A 14,359-nucleotide genomic window follows, 5' to 3' on the forward strand; every position below is an offset into this window, starting at 1 on the left:
GACCTTGCTGAAATGGAAGGCGATGTTACACCTATATCATATATATTATACAGTTTCCACAGCTATTTAAAAATTCGTACCTGAATGTCATTTAAAACAGGATCTCTTCAAAGATACATTATTTATAGCTTTATAACAGTTGCAGCACGAGAAGACTGCTGTTACAAAGCATCGTTGTGCAGGATTTACTTTCCCTGTAATTCTAGTACTTTTGTCATTCAATGATAAAAGCAAATACACTCTGTTGACTCCTAAGCATTTTTACCCTCCCTTCTTTCCTTGAATTTTCAAAGGTTATACAAAACCATAAATAGTTACTGTTGATATTATGGACTGCTTTGCCATTTCACTAAATAAATTCTCCTAGAGAATGCAAAACAGTAAACCTGCTAGAACTACATTGATCTGTCCTTAATTAAGCAGCATACCATTTTAAGTAGCCACATGTTCTGAAATGCCACATCATTGCAAAGTTACCTTAAAAGCAAGAAAGCAAACACCATAAAAAGTACTTTAAATGGTAAGCTAACCAGTAAATACTATTTTCACTATAAAACAGCAAGAATACTTTTAGTGAAGAACAGCTGACAGGCCGTAAAATGAAATAAAATAATTTAACTGACACCTAACAAGAAAGATTATTAACTTGCCTAATTCACAACAACTGGTAAACACCTTTAATTTATGAACAAATTTTGCAGTTTCATCTTTAGTAACAATATGTAGGAGAACCAAAGCATTTTAATAGACATAACCTTTTTTTTTTCTTTTTAAGCTAGATACACAGATAACAGTAATCACTTTAAAGTACAAATTGGCTGGCTTTCAATAGAATTTTGTTTTTCTTCAAGTTGCATATGCACAAGAAAAAACCCAACTTTGCTTTATAGTCTAAGTATTTTCCCGGTTTCATCTTCTCATCTATAAGAAACGTGGAAGCATCAGGTAAGAGTCACAAGAACCTTACATTTTCATTGTTTTCTCTTAACTAACATGGGACTAATTCGTAGCATAACTGAATAATCAGTGTGACTTCAAAATAATTTAGAAAGTATCCTGTAACATCACCGTGTGAGGAACAGTCCCTTGTTCATAGCAGCATGCACTTTTAAAACAGCAGCATGCACTATTTAAAACATAAGTGAGTGCATCCACATTTGTACTTTATTTATCCTCATTGACTAAAGTTGCCTTTTAAAACGGTCCTAGTAAACACACAGAACCCCGATTATAAATAATTTTGTTTCTGATATACAGCAGCTTAGTTTCTGAAACATTTTCATCTAGAACAAAGGCTAGCCTATATATGCATGCTATCTGTAAAAATGAAATGAAAACACATTTCACACAATAGGAATGTAATAATTAACCTGCATGAACTGCTGTCCGATTCATTTTCTTCTTCGCTTGCTCTATCATCTGTTTCTTGTCTGTCAAGCCAACGTGCACCTCCACAGTCTTCTGCTGAGAATTCAAATGCAGGGATTTCTGAGGTGGATGCCATTGGCCAGGGAGGTGAATTCTGGAAATCCTGTTGGCTGGACCTTCTGTAACCAACTGATGTTAAAGGTAGGTTACCTGAATCTAAAAACTTTGTGCCACCAGTTTGTGCCACATTCTGTCCTCTGTTCCAGAAGTCTCCCGGGTGGTTTTCAATTGCAGGGTTAGGGGCTGATGCCTGGTGACCAAACCACCTCCATCTGATTTTCAAAATCTGCTTCACGTCAAACTCTTTACGAGAACCAGACATCCTTAGTGAAAGCCAGTGATCGTCTAGGCAACAGGGTAAGAAGCAGCACACATAAAAGAAGATTTGTGCACCCAACCAAGACAGGAGAAACACATGCTCTGCCTGTCTGTGGCAAGCAGATTTTCTACAGAAGGAGGGGAGAAAGCCTTGCATTCACATAAAAAGGCTTCTTGAGCAGTATGTCATTTGAATATAAACAAAAGGCAATAGACAGGGAAAAATCCTGAGATAAAAAGAGGAGGTGAAACAATCACCTCAATCAGGAAAAATGCTAATCAGTTTACCCTAAGAGCTCCAAGGCTGTTTCTGTTGCTGTCCTCTGACCATTAGCTTTCAAAAACACCAAACAGTATTCATTAAAGCCCTTTCAAGAGCTGAATACCACCCCTTTTCCTAAACCACAAATGACAGAGAAAGTAATTCCTGTACTGCATCTTAGAATCTCCGCTTCTTATTCCGTTAACTCTTGCTTCTACAGATGGGAAAAAAAAAACACATAAAAAGCAAATTAAATCCTTCCTACACTGCTGAAGAATAAATTTACAGAAAAGATTTAAAACGAATCCAAAGATAACTGATTATGCTGGGGAGAAACTGAACTGTAAATAATTCTTTTTCCCATTACAGGACATGCACTAACTTAAAAAGGACAAGAACAGCCTGGAAGGCTCAAGGGACTAGTACTGAGCTATAGAGCCTTTCATCTTGATGTGCTTTGATTCAAATCTAGGTCTGCAGCAACTGAAAATTTCTATCTGAAATAAGCTAATGGTTTCCATTCACTTACAGATCACTAAAAGTGAAAGCAAGAAAAAACTAACTGGTCACTATCCAAGGCACCAGAAACATCTCTTGCAAAACGGACAACAAAAGACGACTTCTCAAGACGCTTATTTCTAATCCTAAAAAATCAGCTGTTCCATATTAGGTTAAAAGTACTGTGATGAAACAGCTAAAGAGATATATGCGTAGTTTTGAGATAGAATTCCCTCTATAGGTAATTAATGCAATGTATTAAAATAACCAATAATAGTTTTTACTTGATTGAGGAAGAGAAAGCCAAAAGGACAAAATAGACAATGACCAATTTACCTTTCCTATGAAAAACAACCTATTTCCTCTACGACATATGGAGCCAGTTATGTATAAAACACTACAACTCATTCCAAATAGTAATAACAATTACAGAACAACAAGGAGGCTCTAGATTTTATCAGTCGCTATAATAAACAGACCAGCGTTTTCAGTATTCACAGTTCAGTTAATCTCTTCAACTTTCCAGAATACATATGCAAGGAATTTACACACTGTGTTTCTTTTCTACCTAAAGTTTTCATCAAAAGTAAAAGTCACTGTCTTTCAGATTAACATTATGAGCTACAGAATACGTGATCTTGTAAGCAGTGTTCTTCAGAGCAGGTAATATGGGGGGTCCATATGAAAACTTAAACAGTGCCAAATTTTAACACCCAGAAAAAGAGAAATGCTCTGGCACTTAATGCCAGGAATAAATCATGCTCTTTTCCAGGGAACCACAATGCTGAAAGTGCTAGTTTTAACATGGAAAGCTCACTCATCAAAGCTCAGAACAGTTATTTATGAAACTGTTTCTCACAAATGCTAGCAAAGCTCATTTCTATAGAAACAGCATTCCAGCTGTTCTCTACAAAGAGATGCTGCATTTCAGAACACATACCTTGCCAGCACCCTGGCCTGCCAGAAGCTATATACCAAGTCCTTTGCAGCATATCCAGAACAAGCTGAATATACTTGTGAGGTGAGACGATTAGGTAGGTAAATACAGAACTGTTATTGCCTTTGCTGGGGATTTAATTTAAACACAGACAAACAGAGAAATATTTAAGAAGGATAATGATTTAACATATCAACATAAAAATTGTACGGATGTTTAACCAAAATAATACGACTCGCAGACTCTGCTCATTTTGTACACATACAGCTAATTCTTAAAAGCTTAACTGTAGTGTTCAAACACTGGCACTTGTGTAACTGCAAGCTGGGTAAAACTACAGTACAGCAGTAGTAACAAAACGCATATTTTCATTTACCCTCTTCTTACATTTTGTGTTCGTGTCACGTGTTCATTAAGGGTGGAGAAATAGGACAAGCAATTGATACACTTATCAATATTCTGGTATTTTATTACTTATTTAGTTACAAAAAGTAAGCTTGAAGTACCTTTATTTCTGCTGGTACGGTAAATCCATTATACATAAGGACTGACCTGGATTCTCTTTCTTGTATAACAGACTCATTTAAAATTCAAACTGTCTCAGTACAGGTCTATTAAGACAATGGCAGATTTGCCGATTCTAGTGCTTTTTCAGCACTTTGTCACGACTTGCTGGGAAATGTAGCCTAATTACTGCTTTTCTTCAGCTGTGAAGCTATAGGCTCAAACACAGATTAGAAAACAAAACATGCTGTAGTTTTAAGAGGCCAAAACACAAACCTGTTTTCTGTTTTCTTTCATTTTTCTAGATTATACAAACTCTCACTTCTCTATACATTCTCCCAAATTACAGTTCTAAGATAGACTGCATAAATATAAAAAATATTTCTCTATTTCATATAAATCCGATACAAGTTTGTATTACAACTGACAAAATGAGACAAGTACCACTTAATTCTTCAGTTCAAATTGACAACATTTCTTGGAAATAATTGAGGGCCTCTTCTTGTCCTGGACAATCTTTACTACTATGAATAATGTGATAGCTTTTATCAGGTCCCCTGCTGGGAGTAAAGAGACTTTTGAGGAGATCTCAAATGATGAGCTATCAGTGCTTCCACTTACTAGAACCACCCAAACCTCTCCTTTGACATCCCCTCTGGTGGCTGGTGCTCACAAATCCAAACGCCCACACCTAGGCTATCATACGTCGTATGTCTTTCTAACACACTAACACATTTCTGAAAAACCTGTTAAAAAGGTAAACTAAGTAGCACCATCTTAGTCAAACACAGTAAACACAGACTTCACAAGGATTCTGAAATATTTTTTCATTTACTGAAGTAAAAGCTTTTGTTTGATGAAAAGGCGAGCACTTACACCCATTTTTTTCCTGACCTTTGTCACTGTTGCAGCTGAACAACCATTTTCTACTTTGTGGTGAATCAACACTATAACAACACTAACTACAGGTACACTGTCCTCTTTGAGAACATAATTCTGTTCACATTAATGAGTTTTTGTAAGCTTACTGTGAAGAAAATTTTGAGAATTCTGATTCTGACGGCTCAGATTGATACACCTAAGTGAGGAGCACCTGAGCATTTAAGTACATAACTTCTCTCCTATGAGCAGCTCCACAGAATAATATATTCCTGCACTTAGCTGTGGGGGACAGTTTCCCAGATTCTGCCTTGTGAACAAAAGGAAAACATTTAAATGCATATTATATGTAAAATCTGAAATTGCACAAATAGGTAACAACAAGAACATAGCATGACAGTTTTAGAAACTGCTCATTTCAAGATCTTCAGAACAGTTTATCTCCACAGAGATATAAAAATTATTTACTAGCCAAAAACTTTCCTATACTGACATTCTTTGATATATATGTTTGACATATATGTTTGATATAATATGTTTATTCACACAAGGTTAAAGGAAGATTGCAATCCGGCATAACCAGTTAAAATTTAGACCTTTACTCCCAAGATACTTCTATTGTATACTTTGAGGGAAGATACACTCTAAATAATAAGTACATCACTAGGAAAAAATGGAAAAAATATTATTTAAATAATTGGATCTAAGCACTTTTATTCATTATGACACTTCCTCTTTCACTAAGCAGTTGATTAGATTTTCAAATAAACAAATATGTTTATGCAATACTTTACTGAGGTACTTTTAAGACTTGAATCTCAACGCCACTTTTCATGGTAACATTTTTCCTGCTACTGCCATGTTCTGGCTTCAAAAGCTATCACCACCCACCTTCAGGGCAACTCAGATATAATATTTTTGAGGTATTTAGTATGTCAAATGGATTTAAAATGATCCATTTTAAAATTGAAGATCTAGGAGCATAAAGTCTCAGCTAGTGCTTAGAAAATATTAATGACCCCTTAAGTGCCATTTAAGAATGAAAATGTCAAAATAATTAGATAAAGTCCTTGTTTTGACTGTAAGAGTTATTTCTCTCCTGAAAAAATACTTCACGGCTTAAATAAAAACATTAAATATAAAAGATACATTTTAGACATAACTACACTCATTAAGATGTGATGAAGTAATACATTACTGCCAATATTTAGAGGTCCTAGATATGTATTCTAAGGCGTAAGAAAGGGTCACTGACCGTAAGATGCTCATCAATTACTCAAATGCATATTTAATATCATTAAAAAGGCATTCACAATTTAACACTTTATAAAGGGATTTTTTAACTTTAAAATATTAATTTGAGGCATTAAAATAACAGCTACAGATAACGCCCAAACTTCAATTCTGCTTGTAACTGTGCTCACGTTAAAAGATATAATAAATATTTACTTTCTTTTTACTTCCCTATTTCTGTGTTCCAGCCCAAAAATTACAGAAATAGCTCAACATAGGCTTAAGGAAGATAGCTACGTTCATGCTCTGTGATTCTATAAAACAATCATCACTTCCTATCCCAAAGTTTTTTGCAAATGCAAACACTTCTGATTCATGGTTATGTGAAAAGTGCCTTACAGCAGCGAAAGCATAACTCATCCTGGAGAAAAGGAGGAAAACACCCTACAGTTACTGACTGCATGTACTTAAATTCATTGTTCTGACTGGCAGAAATGAGCTGCAGCCAAATTGCTGGCATTGCATCGCAACTTTCTGCCACTTTGCATTGCACATTTCCCTTGGGAGGTGCAAGCCGTGTCTTTAGAAATACTGATTTTAGAACAGTCAGCTTAACAGCAGCATGAAACGACCTCTACATAGCAACAGCCTGATTTGCTGTTTCTTTTATTTGGATAAGGAAAGGAAAAAAGGAGAAAGATTTCCATATGTAATAGAAGACTACATTGCTTGATTCTACATTTTTTAGCTCAAGCATCACACTGGTCCACACAGAATAATAGTTGGGATCCAAGACATTTCTTTAAGATTCAAACATTAACATTGATTTGTGTCAATCCAGATAATACCCAAGCGTCATCAGACAGTGCTCCATCTATTTATACAACTAAAATTGTAAAGCAGAGCTATTGCCGAGTAAACACTGCAGTGAGTCCCCTGAAGCTTATTCACCCTCAAAAAGTTTGCACTCCGAGTCCATCAGGTCAGCAGTGGTTTTTCAGTTAGAACTCATTTATAATACAAAACTGACAACACCATGAAATATCAGTCACCCAAATCACAAAGCCAGCTTTCTGTACCAAAAGGCTCAAGTAACTACATCAGGATAAAGATAAGCAAAAGTTCCCAGTTCATACATTCCAGGAACAACTGGTACTGCCAATTAAAAAAAAACCAACCAGGTAAAGTCAATCTAGTCATCATTCCAGAGACAATAATTCTCCAGCACACATCACCTCCTCTAGAAACGTCACTGCTAAGGAAGAGTTGTAATAAAAATACGCCTCTGCGGCTATTTAAAGAAGTCCTGGAAAAGTAAAGCCATTCTTTAGAACCAATTTATAAAGATATTGCTTAATAAAGCTACAAAAGGCCATATACCGCAGACTGAAGGACTGCAGCAACTCACAGGGAGACAGTTTCCTGTTACTGAGACAATATAAACACGATCAAGGTCACCTTCATAGGGAAATTTGCAGGCAAGCTAAAGAAGATATTTTGATATTTTCACATTTTTCCAAGACAGAAGCAATTTTATTTCACCCCGAGGCATTTGGTTTTCCTCAAAAATCCACAATAAATGGGTAAAGAACACTACCAACGTAGTAATTTGGTAAAAAATTATGGGTATTCACAGTTCTATGTTAGGCCCCATACAGAAAACTACCAGATTGCAACACAGTAAAAGAACAGTGAAGAAGTAGATTTGCAAGTGATTGGGTAATACAAGCTAATGCTCTATGCCAGACTACACAACCTTCTACGAGAAATACAGGCCTGTGGGCAAGAAGTTTATACTGTATTTTAATGTCAAGATATGTAGTGCCACAGCTATTGTAGAAAAATATTTCTAGCTAGACATGACATTCTGAATGAATGATTGAACACCAAAAGACACCTCAGAAGACTCATTATTTCTCTCTCGATGAAGACCTCTGTTTAATTAGCAGCTTCAGTTAACACCCCTCCCCTTCCAACTGAGACTTCTGGAAGCATAAGGGATAATATATGAGGATATAATATTTTATTTCATATTTATGAAACAAATGTTGTGACCTCATCTGGAATTTCTTGTGTGCAATTCATCATTACAACTCAAAAATAGTGTTGCAGAATACAGGGTTCACAGAAAGGCTACAAAAATAATTGAAGTATAAAATCAACAACCATCACTCTAAAAGGCAGAATGCTTGTTAGAATCATACAGCCATTTATAGGTATAAATTTAACTTTTATAAGAAACATAATAATGTCTCATTAATATGAAAAGCAGAACTTCTATTTAGTTTTAAGAATTAATGTTAGCACATTTTAGGAACCCAGTTGTGCCTAACATCAGAGATGTGAAACAGAACGGCTCATAAATCCTTGCAACAAAAATAATCCTATCATTCCATGCCCACCTGGAGCTGAATCTGACAAGGGACATCAACGGTGATAAGAGAGGCTTCCATAGGTAGACAAGAGACAAAAGCAAGACCAGGGAAAATGTAGGCTTGCTGCTGAACAGGACAGGGCCCTGGTGACACAGGACACACAAAACCCTGAGGTACTGAAAACCCTCCGACTCTGCCTTTTTTCGGCAAGAACAGCCAACACAAAAGGTACCACCTAAACATAAGGAAACACTTTTTCGCTATGAGAATGACTGAGTACAGGTTGCCCAGGAAAGCCGTGGAGTCTACACCCTTGGAGATAGTAAAAAGCTGTCTGGACATGGTCCTGGGGAACCCACTTTTGGTGACCCTGCTTAAGCAGAGGGGTTGGACCAGGTGATCTCCACAGGTCCTTTCCAGTCTCAACTGTTCTGTGGAATTTTGATCTGTTTGTAAGGTAGCAAAAGAGAAAACAAGTACCTAGTTGACCATCACCTACTTATTCCAAGGACTTCTTTCCCTTCCTTAAACTGATTTTACAAGAATGGCTGCTCTGATAAGTAAAGATTTCTTTTAATTAATCTGTATTTATCATACAAATAATATGAAAGTAACATAACCTATCAAATGAGCATCCTAATTCTACTTGTGTGCATTCACATCAATTAAGTACCTTCATTACATCACAGCGTTAAAAGTAACTGCTGGACAGAAAGAAACCATTTTGCTACTCTCAAGGTTAGACAGATAACAAAGCATTTTGATCTACTTTCAGTTTGTGGATAGGATCCTTACAAGTACAGATGATGACTGCCAAGCATGGGAACTAGATGAACACGAGAGGAATTCAATGCATCAGTTCAACGCTGCTGAATGGAAATGTTGCTCCGTAACAGGTTATTCTCATCCTCCTGCTCAATGAAATATTTTTTTAATCTTTTATACAATAAACAAAACCAAGTCACCACACATTCCTAAATATAATCAGGGAAATACAAACCTAACATACTACTGTATGAAGATCTCGTCAGATCTAGATGGTCTACAATCCTTTGCCCATCTATCCTGCCCATTGGCCCAAAGTTCTACTAATTCCTAATTTAGCTTTCAGTATTTATAAAAACTCTTCTCATTAACTGATTCTCATTCAAGTTTTCAAACACCAGTGTTTGAATATTAACTGAAATTATGACTTAACCTGTTAAGAATAATTGTTCTTTGGTCAATTTCTTATGCAAAGGTGCAAGTCAGATTTGTATATGTTAATGAAAAAAAATCTATCAACAAGTTCGAGGAAGTACAAAAGAATGAAGTTCTATTAATTATCACTTGATCTGCCCACATGTTTATAAACTGATAGTTAATTTTAGTTAATTACTTTTATTCACTTGGAAAACACTTCCAAGCTTAAAATGCTATAGTTCGTGGTGAAGAGCTTGGCAAACCTTATCAGGTTATGATAACATCATTAATGCCCTACTTTTTAAATGTTTTAATTATAGTTTGAATGCACAAGCCTGTGACTAAATTTACAGTCAAAATGCCATTTCTCTTACTGCATATAAAAGATAAAGATTTAAACTCTGCTTTCATCTTTGGCAAGGACCAAGTGGTCATTCAATATCAAAATGTATTTCTTTTTAGAATATAGTTTAGCCTATCTACCACACAAACACACATGGATATGAAGAACAATCAACATGGAAAGCTTTACTCAGCTGGAAGGCAACTGTTGGGCTAACTGCAAAAATAAGCTTAAGTCAACAAAAAAGTTCTATTCTGGTAACAAGTAAGAACTTGATTGCAAGCAATCCAATCACAAAAGCCACCATCAAAAACCTCATCTTCCTGTGAGCTTCTCCTATGTCTCCTCACCATATACACACTACTTGTAAACATTTGATTAATTTGACAAGTCAGCCATATTACTACATGTATTATTTTCAGCTCAGTTTAGTAAACCTCTCTGGACTTGATTCTTATCGTATTATACACTGTGAATATGAAGTTTATTACATAGCCGGGTACTGTGAATATTTCATCTGTTGTACAGGTATACTCCAGTCTGATTTTGACAGGTTCTTCTAGCTCTGGATCTGAAGCTACAGTTAAGTGCAAGAATAGTGGGCACTTTTTTTCTTTTGCAAGGAATGATACTATTTCCAAACAAATCTGTACTAGACAGCTTATGTCACCATCATGCCTATATAGCCCGTTTCCAAATGTTACCAGTATTAACTCTTACAGCTTCATAACACATTGGAGAAATGAGGGGAGGTTGTAGACAAATTAGAAAAAAACATCAGAATTTTAAAAATTACCTAAAAGAGGTTTGACATAGCGTAATTCTCTCCTTTTTAAAATTCTGAATAGCTATGATTGCACAATAGCTTAGCATAATTTGAAATAAATTTTTGAGAGCAGGATGGTATGAACCTAACCACGGTTTTGCCTTCTCTCTCTCTTCTTTCATTGCTCTTTCCCTTTTATGGACAGTGTATACAGAAAATTGATTCAAAAGTGCCAGAAAAAAAAAAATTAAAAAAAGAGTGCTTAGAAAGCAAAACTACTTATAGTTCAATAGGCTGCAAGATCTTCCTAGTCAAAGTCAGAACTAAAAATGTTAAGTGTCAACAGTTCCTGCAGCTGAGAACATGGCCACCCACAAATAAACTACACTGAGCATGAAAGGGTTACAAAACCATAAGCTACACACTCTTCCACTTATTCTGAAAAAACTGTGTGAAACATTGAAAGAAGAATAGGACACACTGCCTATTAAACTGCTTTTAAGACACTCTGCCTATTAAACTGAAAAAATGATTAAAAGACAGAAATTCGGAAACTATTAGGAAGCAGAACAGAAATTGTTTAAAACCAGAAATATTTCATGCAACTGAAAACTTGCAACTGCAAAGTTTAACTGTTTTTTATAGTTTGTGCTTAGGTTTTCAAGATTGTCTCTCTTTTTTTTTCCCCCCCCCGCAACTGCTATTAATATGGCACTTGAGAAGGAAATTGTACCTCAGATACTAGTTAGTAAAGAAAATGCTTCCTTCACAGCCCTTCTTTTTGCCAGTTTAAGTTCCGATTAGAACTGAGACTGGTGGTGAGGATTTCTTTTTCACCAAATATAGAATACTATAATCACAAAACAAAGAGTGATGAAAGAAATAATCATGGTTGTGGCCTTGTAAGGCCCAGCACTTCATAAAATTAATTAACGTTTCATTTAATGTTGTCCTTTCCAATGCTACTGGTGTAATGCTTTGCCAAGGCGAGAATTGCTTTATTGTTGGAGACAGAAAACCTATCTAGCCAAACAAAAACCCTTCAACTGCAACCCACAGGAAATAATTAAGGAAAGACCATCAGGAATAGGTCTTACAAAATGAATTTGTCAACAGCACTGGTTAGTTACTTTGTTTTTCATTCTTTTCAGGTAAGACACATTCTGTTCCTCCTCTCTCCCATATAAAATAATGTAACTGTAGGCGTGTGAACACGTAATGTTTTCAAGATATTTTTCAAAGGCTTAAAAGGCTGTAACTATGCAAAACACTTGGACAAGCTGTGGCTTTTTGAAATTGTAAAGGGTGATATTTCTAAAAATTAAAAAGGTATTTATCCCTTAAGTAGGAAAGCACTTATAGTATATGTAGAAAGATGTACAGAACAGTCAGCATATTCTTTCGAGAAGCCACCCCCACAGTGAATGTGTAATCCAAGGCCAATGGAGTTTTCACAAAATAAAGGTAGCACGTTAAATGGGAATCGCAAATTTTAAGCAAGTTGGTTAAATTCTTATTAAGTTTTAAATTAAGTTAAATTATTTTCCAATAGAGTCAATACAACATATATTGACTATTTTGACAATTAAGGAATTGGGACAAGAATATCTAGACACACTTTTAAAGAGAGGAAGCCTGTGTTCTATCTTAAATTTCACCATTTTACAAAAACATCTTGTAAAACTTTATAAAGATTTTTCCATTAATTTTGAAAATCCGATGGAGGCCCTTTGTTGTGGTTTGAGCTAAAGTGGAATCAGTTTTCTAACTTCAGCTAAGTCTTGTCTAAGTAATTTCATTTTCTGAAAATTAACTGCATGTTTTTCAGACAGTGTTTCTCTCCAGAAGTGACAGCACAGGGCACTGGTATACAGAAAGGCCATCGGTTATACTTATTCCTATAGTAACCAAGGCCATCCTCAAGCTGGTGGAGTGCCTTAAGTCAAAGACAAAGAAGGGTCATACCTGCAGGGAGGGGCAGACAGGACAGGTGACTCCAAACTGACCAGGGTATTCCATGAGTATTCCATGAGGAATACTCTGGAATACACGAGGAATTCGTAGAATAGTTTGGGTTGAAAGGGACCTTAAAGATCATCTAGTTCCAAGCCCCCTGCCATGGGCAGGGACATCCCACTAGATCAGGCTGCCCAAGGCCCCATCCAACCTGGCCCTGAACACCTCCCAGGATGGGGCATCCACATCTTCCCCAGGTAACCTGTTCCAGTGTCTCACCACTCTCATGGTGAAGAAATGCTTCCTAATGTCTAGTCTAAATCTGCCCTTTTCCAGTTTGTACCTGTTCCCCTTCGATCCGTGCATTCCTGAAACCACCTCCTGTGTCCAGCCTCCCTCCTGCCACACACCTTGCATCCCCTGCAGCATCAAAGGGTGGGGTGGGGGCATGATTTCATATATTTGTGTATATTATTTTCATTATAATTACTATTTTATTAAAGCTGTTTTAGTTTAGTTCCCTACCCGCAAGTCTTTTCCTCTCATTTCCCTTTTCCTGGGAGTGGGAGAGAAGGGAACTCTGAGCCCAACTGCTTGGTTTTAACTACCAAATTAGGCCAGGCCAGGGCTAATCCGTGACACCCTTGAAAGAATCCAAGTTACTAATCAAAAATTCTTGTTCAGAATATATCCTCTTATTATGAAAGACATCAGGATTTTTAACATCAGTTGCACTTAGAATTGCCAGAAGAGGTAATTAATTGGCAAAGTATTCCTCTGAACAGATTGAGATCAATACCTCTCTCTACTTTACAGAAATTCGTCCTCTGGAAAAATGCCAGCATAGCCCTTAAGACGTAATTACTAATCAGCAGCTCTGCTTGATAATTAGTCATTCTGCCCTGCAGTAAGATGGGCATAAGGATTTCTCCCACAGTGATCTACCTTTTTGGTTCCTTCTCTTTAGAGTACACTTTAGCATTTGTTTCAAATTCTTTTTAACTTCCACGACCATTAGAAAAAAAGGTGCAGGCCAATCCTAACAATTCTGACAATCTAGAGGAGGTTCCCTATTTTGCTAAGTGAAGCTGACATATTTTGAACTACTACAAAACAGTGAATACAAAAAGTCTGTTCTCAAAGTAATTTCTGGGAAACTGTAGCAGTTCTAATAATTTTTAGAGCACAGAAAAGCATTGATGTCATCTATGCAGGAAGATTTGAACAAGGATATATATTGACCAATGAGGGGTAAAAATGGAAAAAGGGGAAGAAAGGAGAAGGGAAAAAAGCTTGACTGAAGGTCAATCCTTTATGACCAGAAACTAAATGAAACCTATAATTTCCCAGAAAATATGGTAGTCAAGAAGGACTGGTTGCTTGATGCCATACATATGTGACTAAACGTTAATAGCTGTCTGATTATCATTGCTGTTGGGTTAACAGGTCATCTAGGAAAGGCTTCTAAACATACAAGGGAGAGGATAAATAAAACTGTCAATATCTTTGTAGACAGAGCTGAATACCAAGGTGCTTGAAGGAAGGCTGACTAACAGTTGTTTGAGTTTCATTCTCAGTTTCTTTATAATCCTATGCTTTTAATTTATCAGACTGAGTAAAGACAGAGGAAGACGTCAACCTTAAGTAGGTGTCTCCCAACCTCCATCTAGGCACTAAG

General features: G+C 36.3%; 1 protein-coding gene across 5 annotated transcripts in view; it reads right to left on the reverse strand.

Annotated features, from left to right (window-relative positions):
• KLHL5 (kelch like family member 5) overlaps nucleotides 1-14,359 on the reverse strand; it is a 58,571-nt gene that overhangs the window by 39,406 nt on the left and 4,806 nt on the right. Inside the window, exon 1 of one of the 5 annotated variants that reach the window (XM_069856185.1) lies at nucleotides 1,371-2,534. The exons of 2 other annotated variants lie outside the window; for them this stretch is intronic. In XM_069856185.1, the coding sequence (XP_069712286.1) occupies nucleotides 1,371-1,903 (533 nt within the window). In that variant the 5' untranslated portion in view covers nucleotides 1,904-2,534. Of the gene's footprint in view, nucleotides 1-1,370; nucleotides 2,535-14,359 lie in introns of those variants that run through there. 2 more of the 5 variants (XM_069856183.1, XM_069856182.1) reach the window with 2 other exon arrangements.

Source organism: Phaenicophaeus curvirostris, chromosome 4 (assembly GCF_032191515.1).
Source record: "Phaenicophaeus curvirostris isolate KB17595 chromosome 4, BPBGC_Pcur_1.0, whole genome shotgun sequence".
Taxonomy (NCBI): domain Eukaryota; kingdom Metazoa; phylum Chordata; class Aves; order Cuculiformes; family Cuculidae; genus Phaenicophaeus; species Phaenicophaeus curvirostris.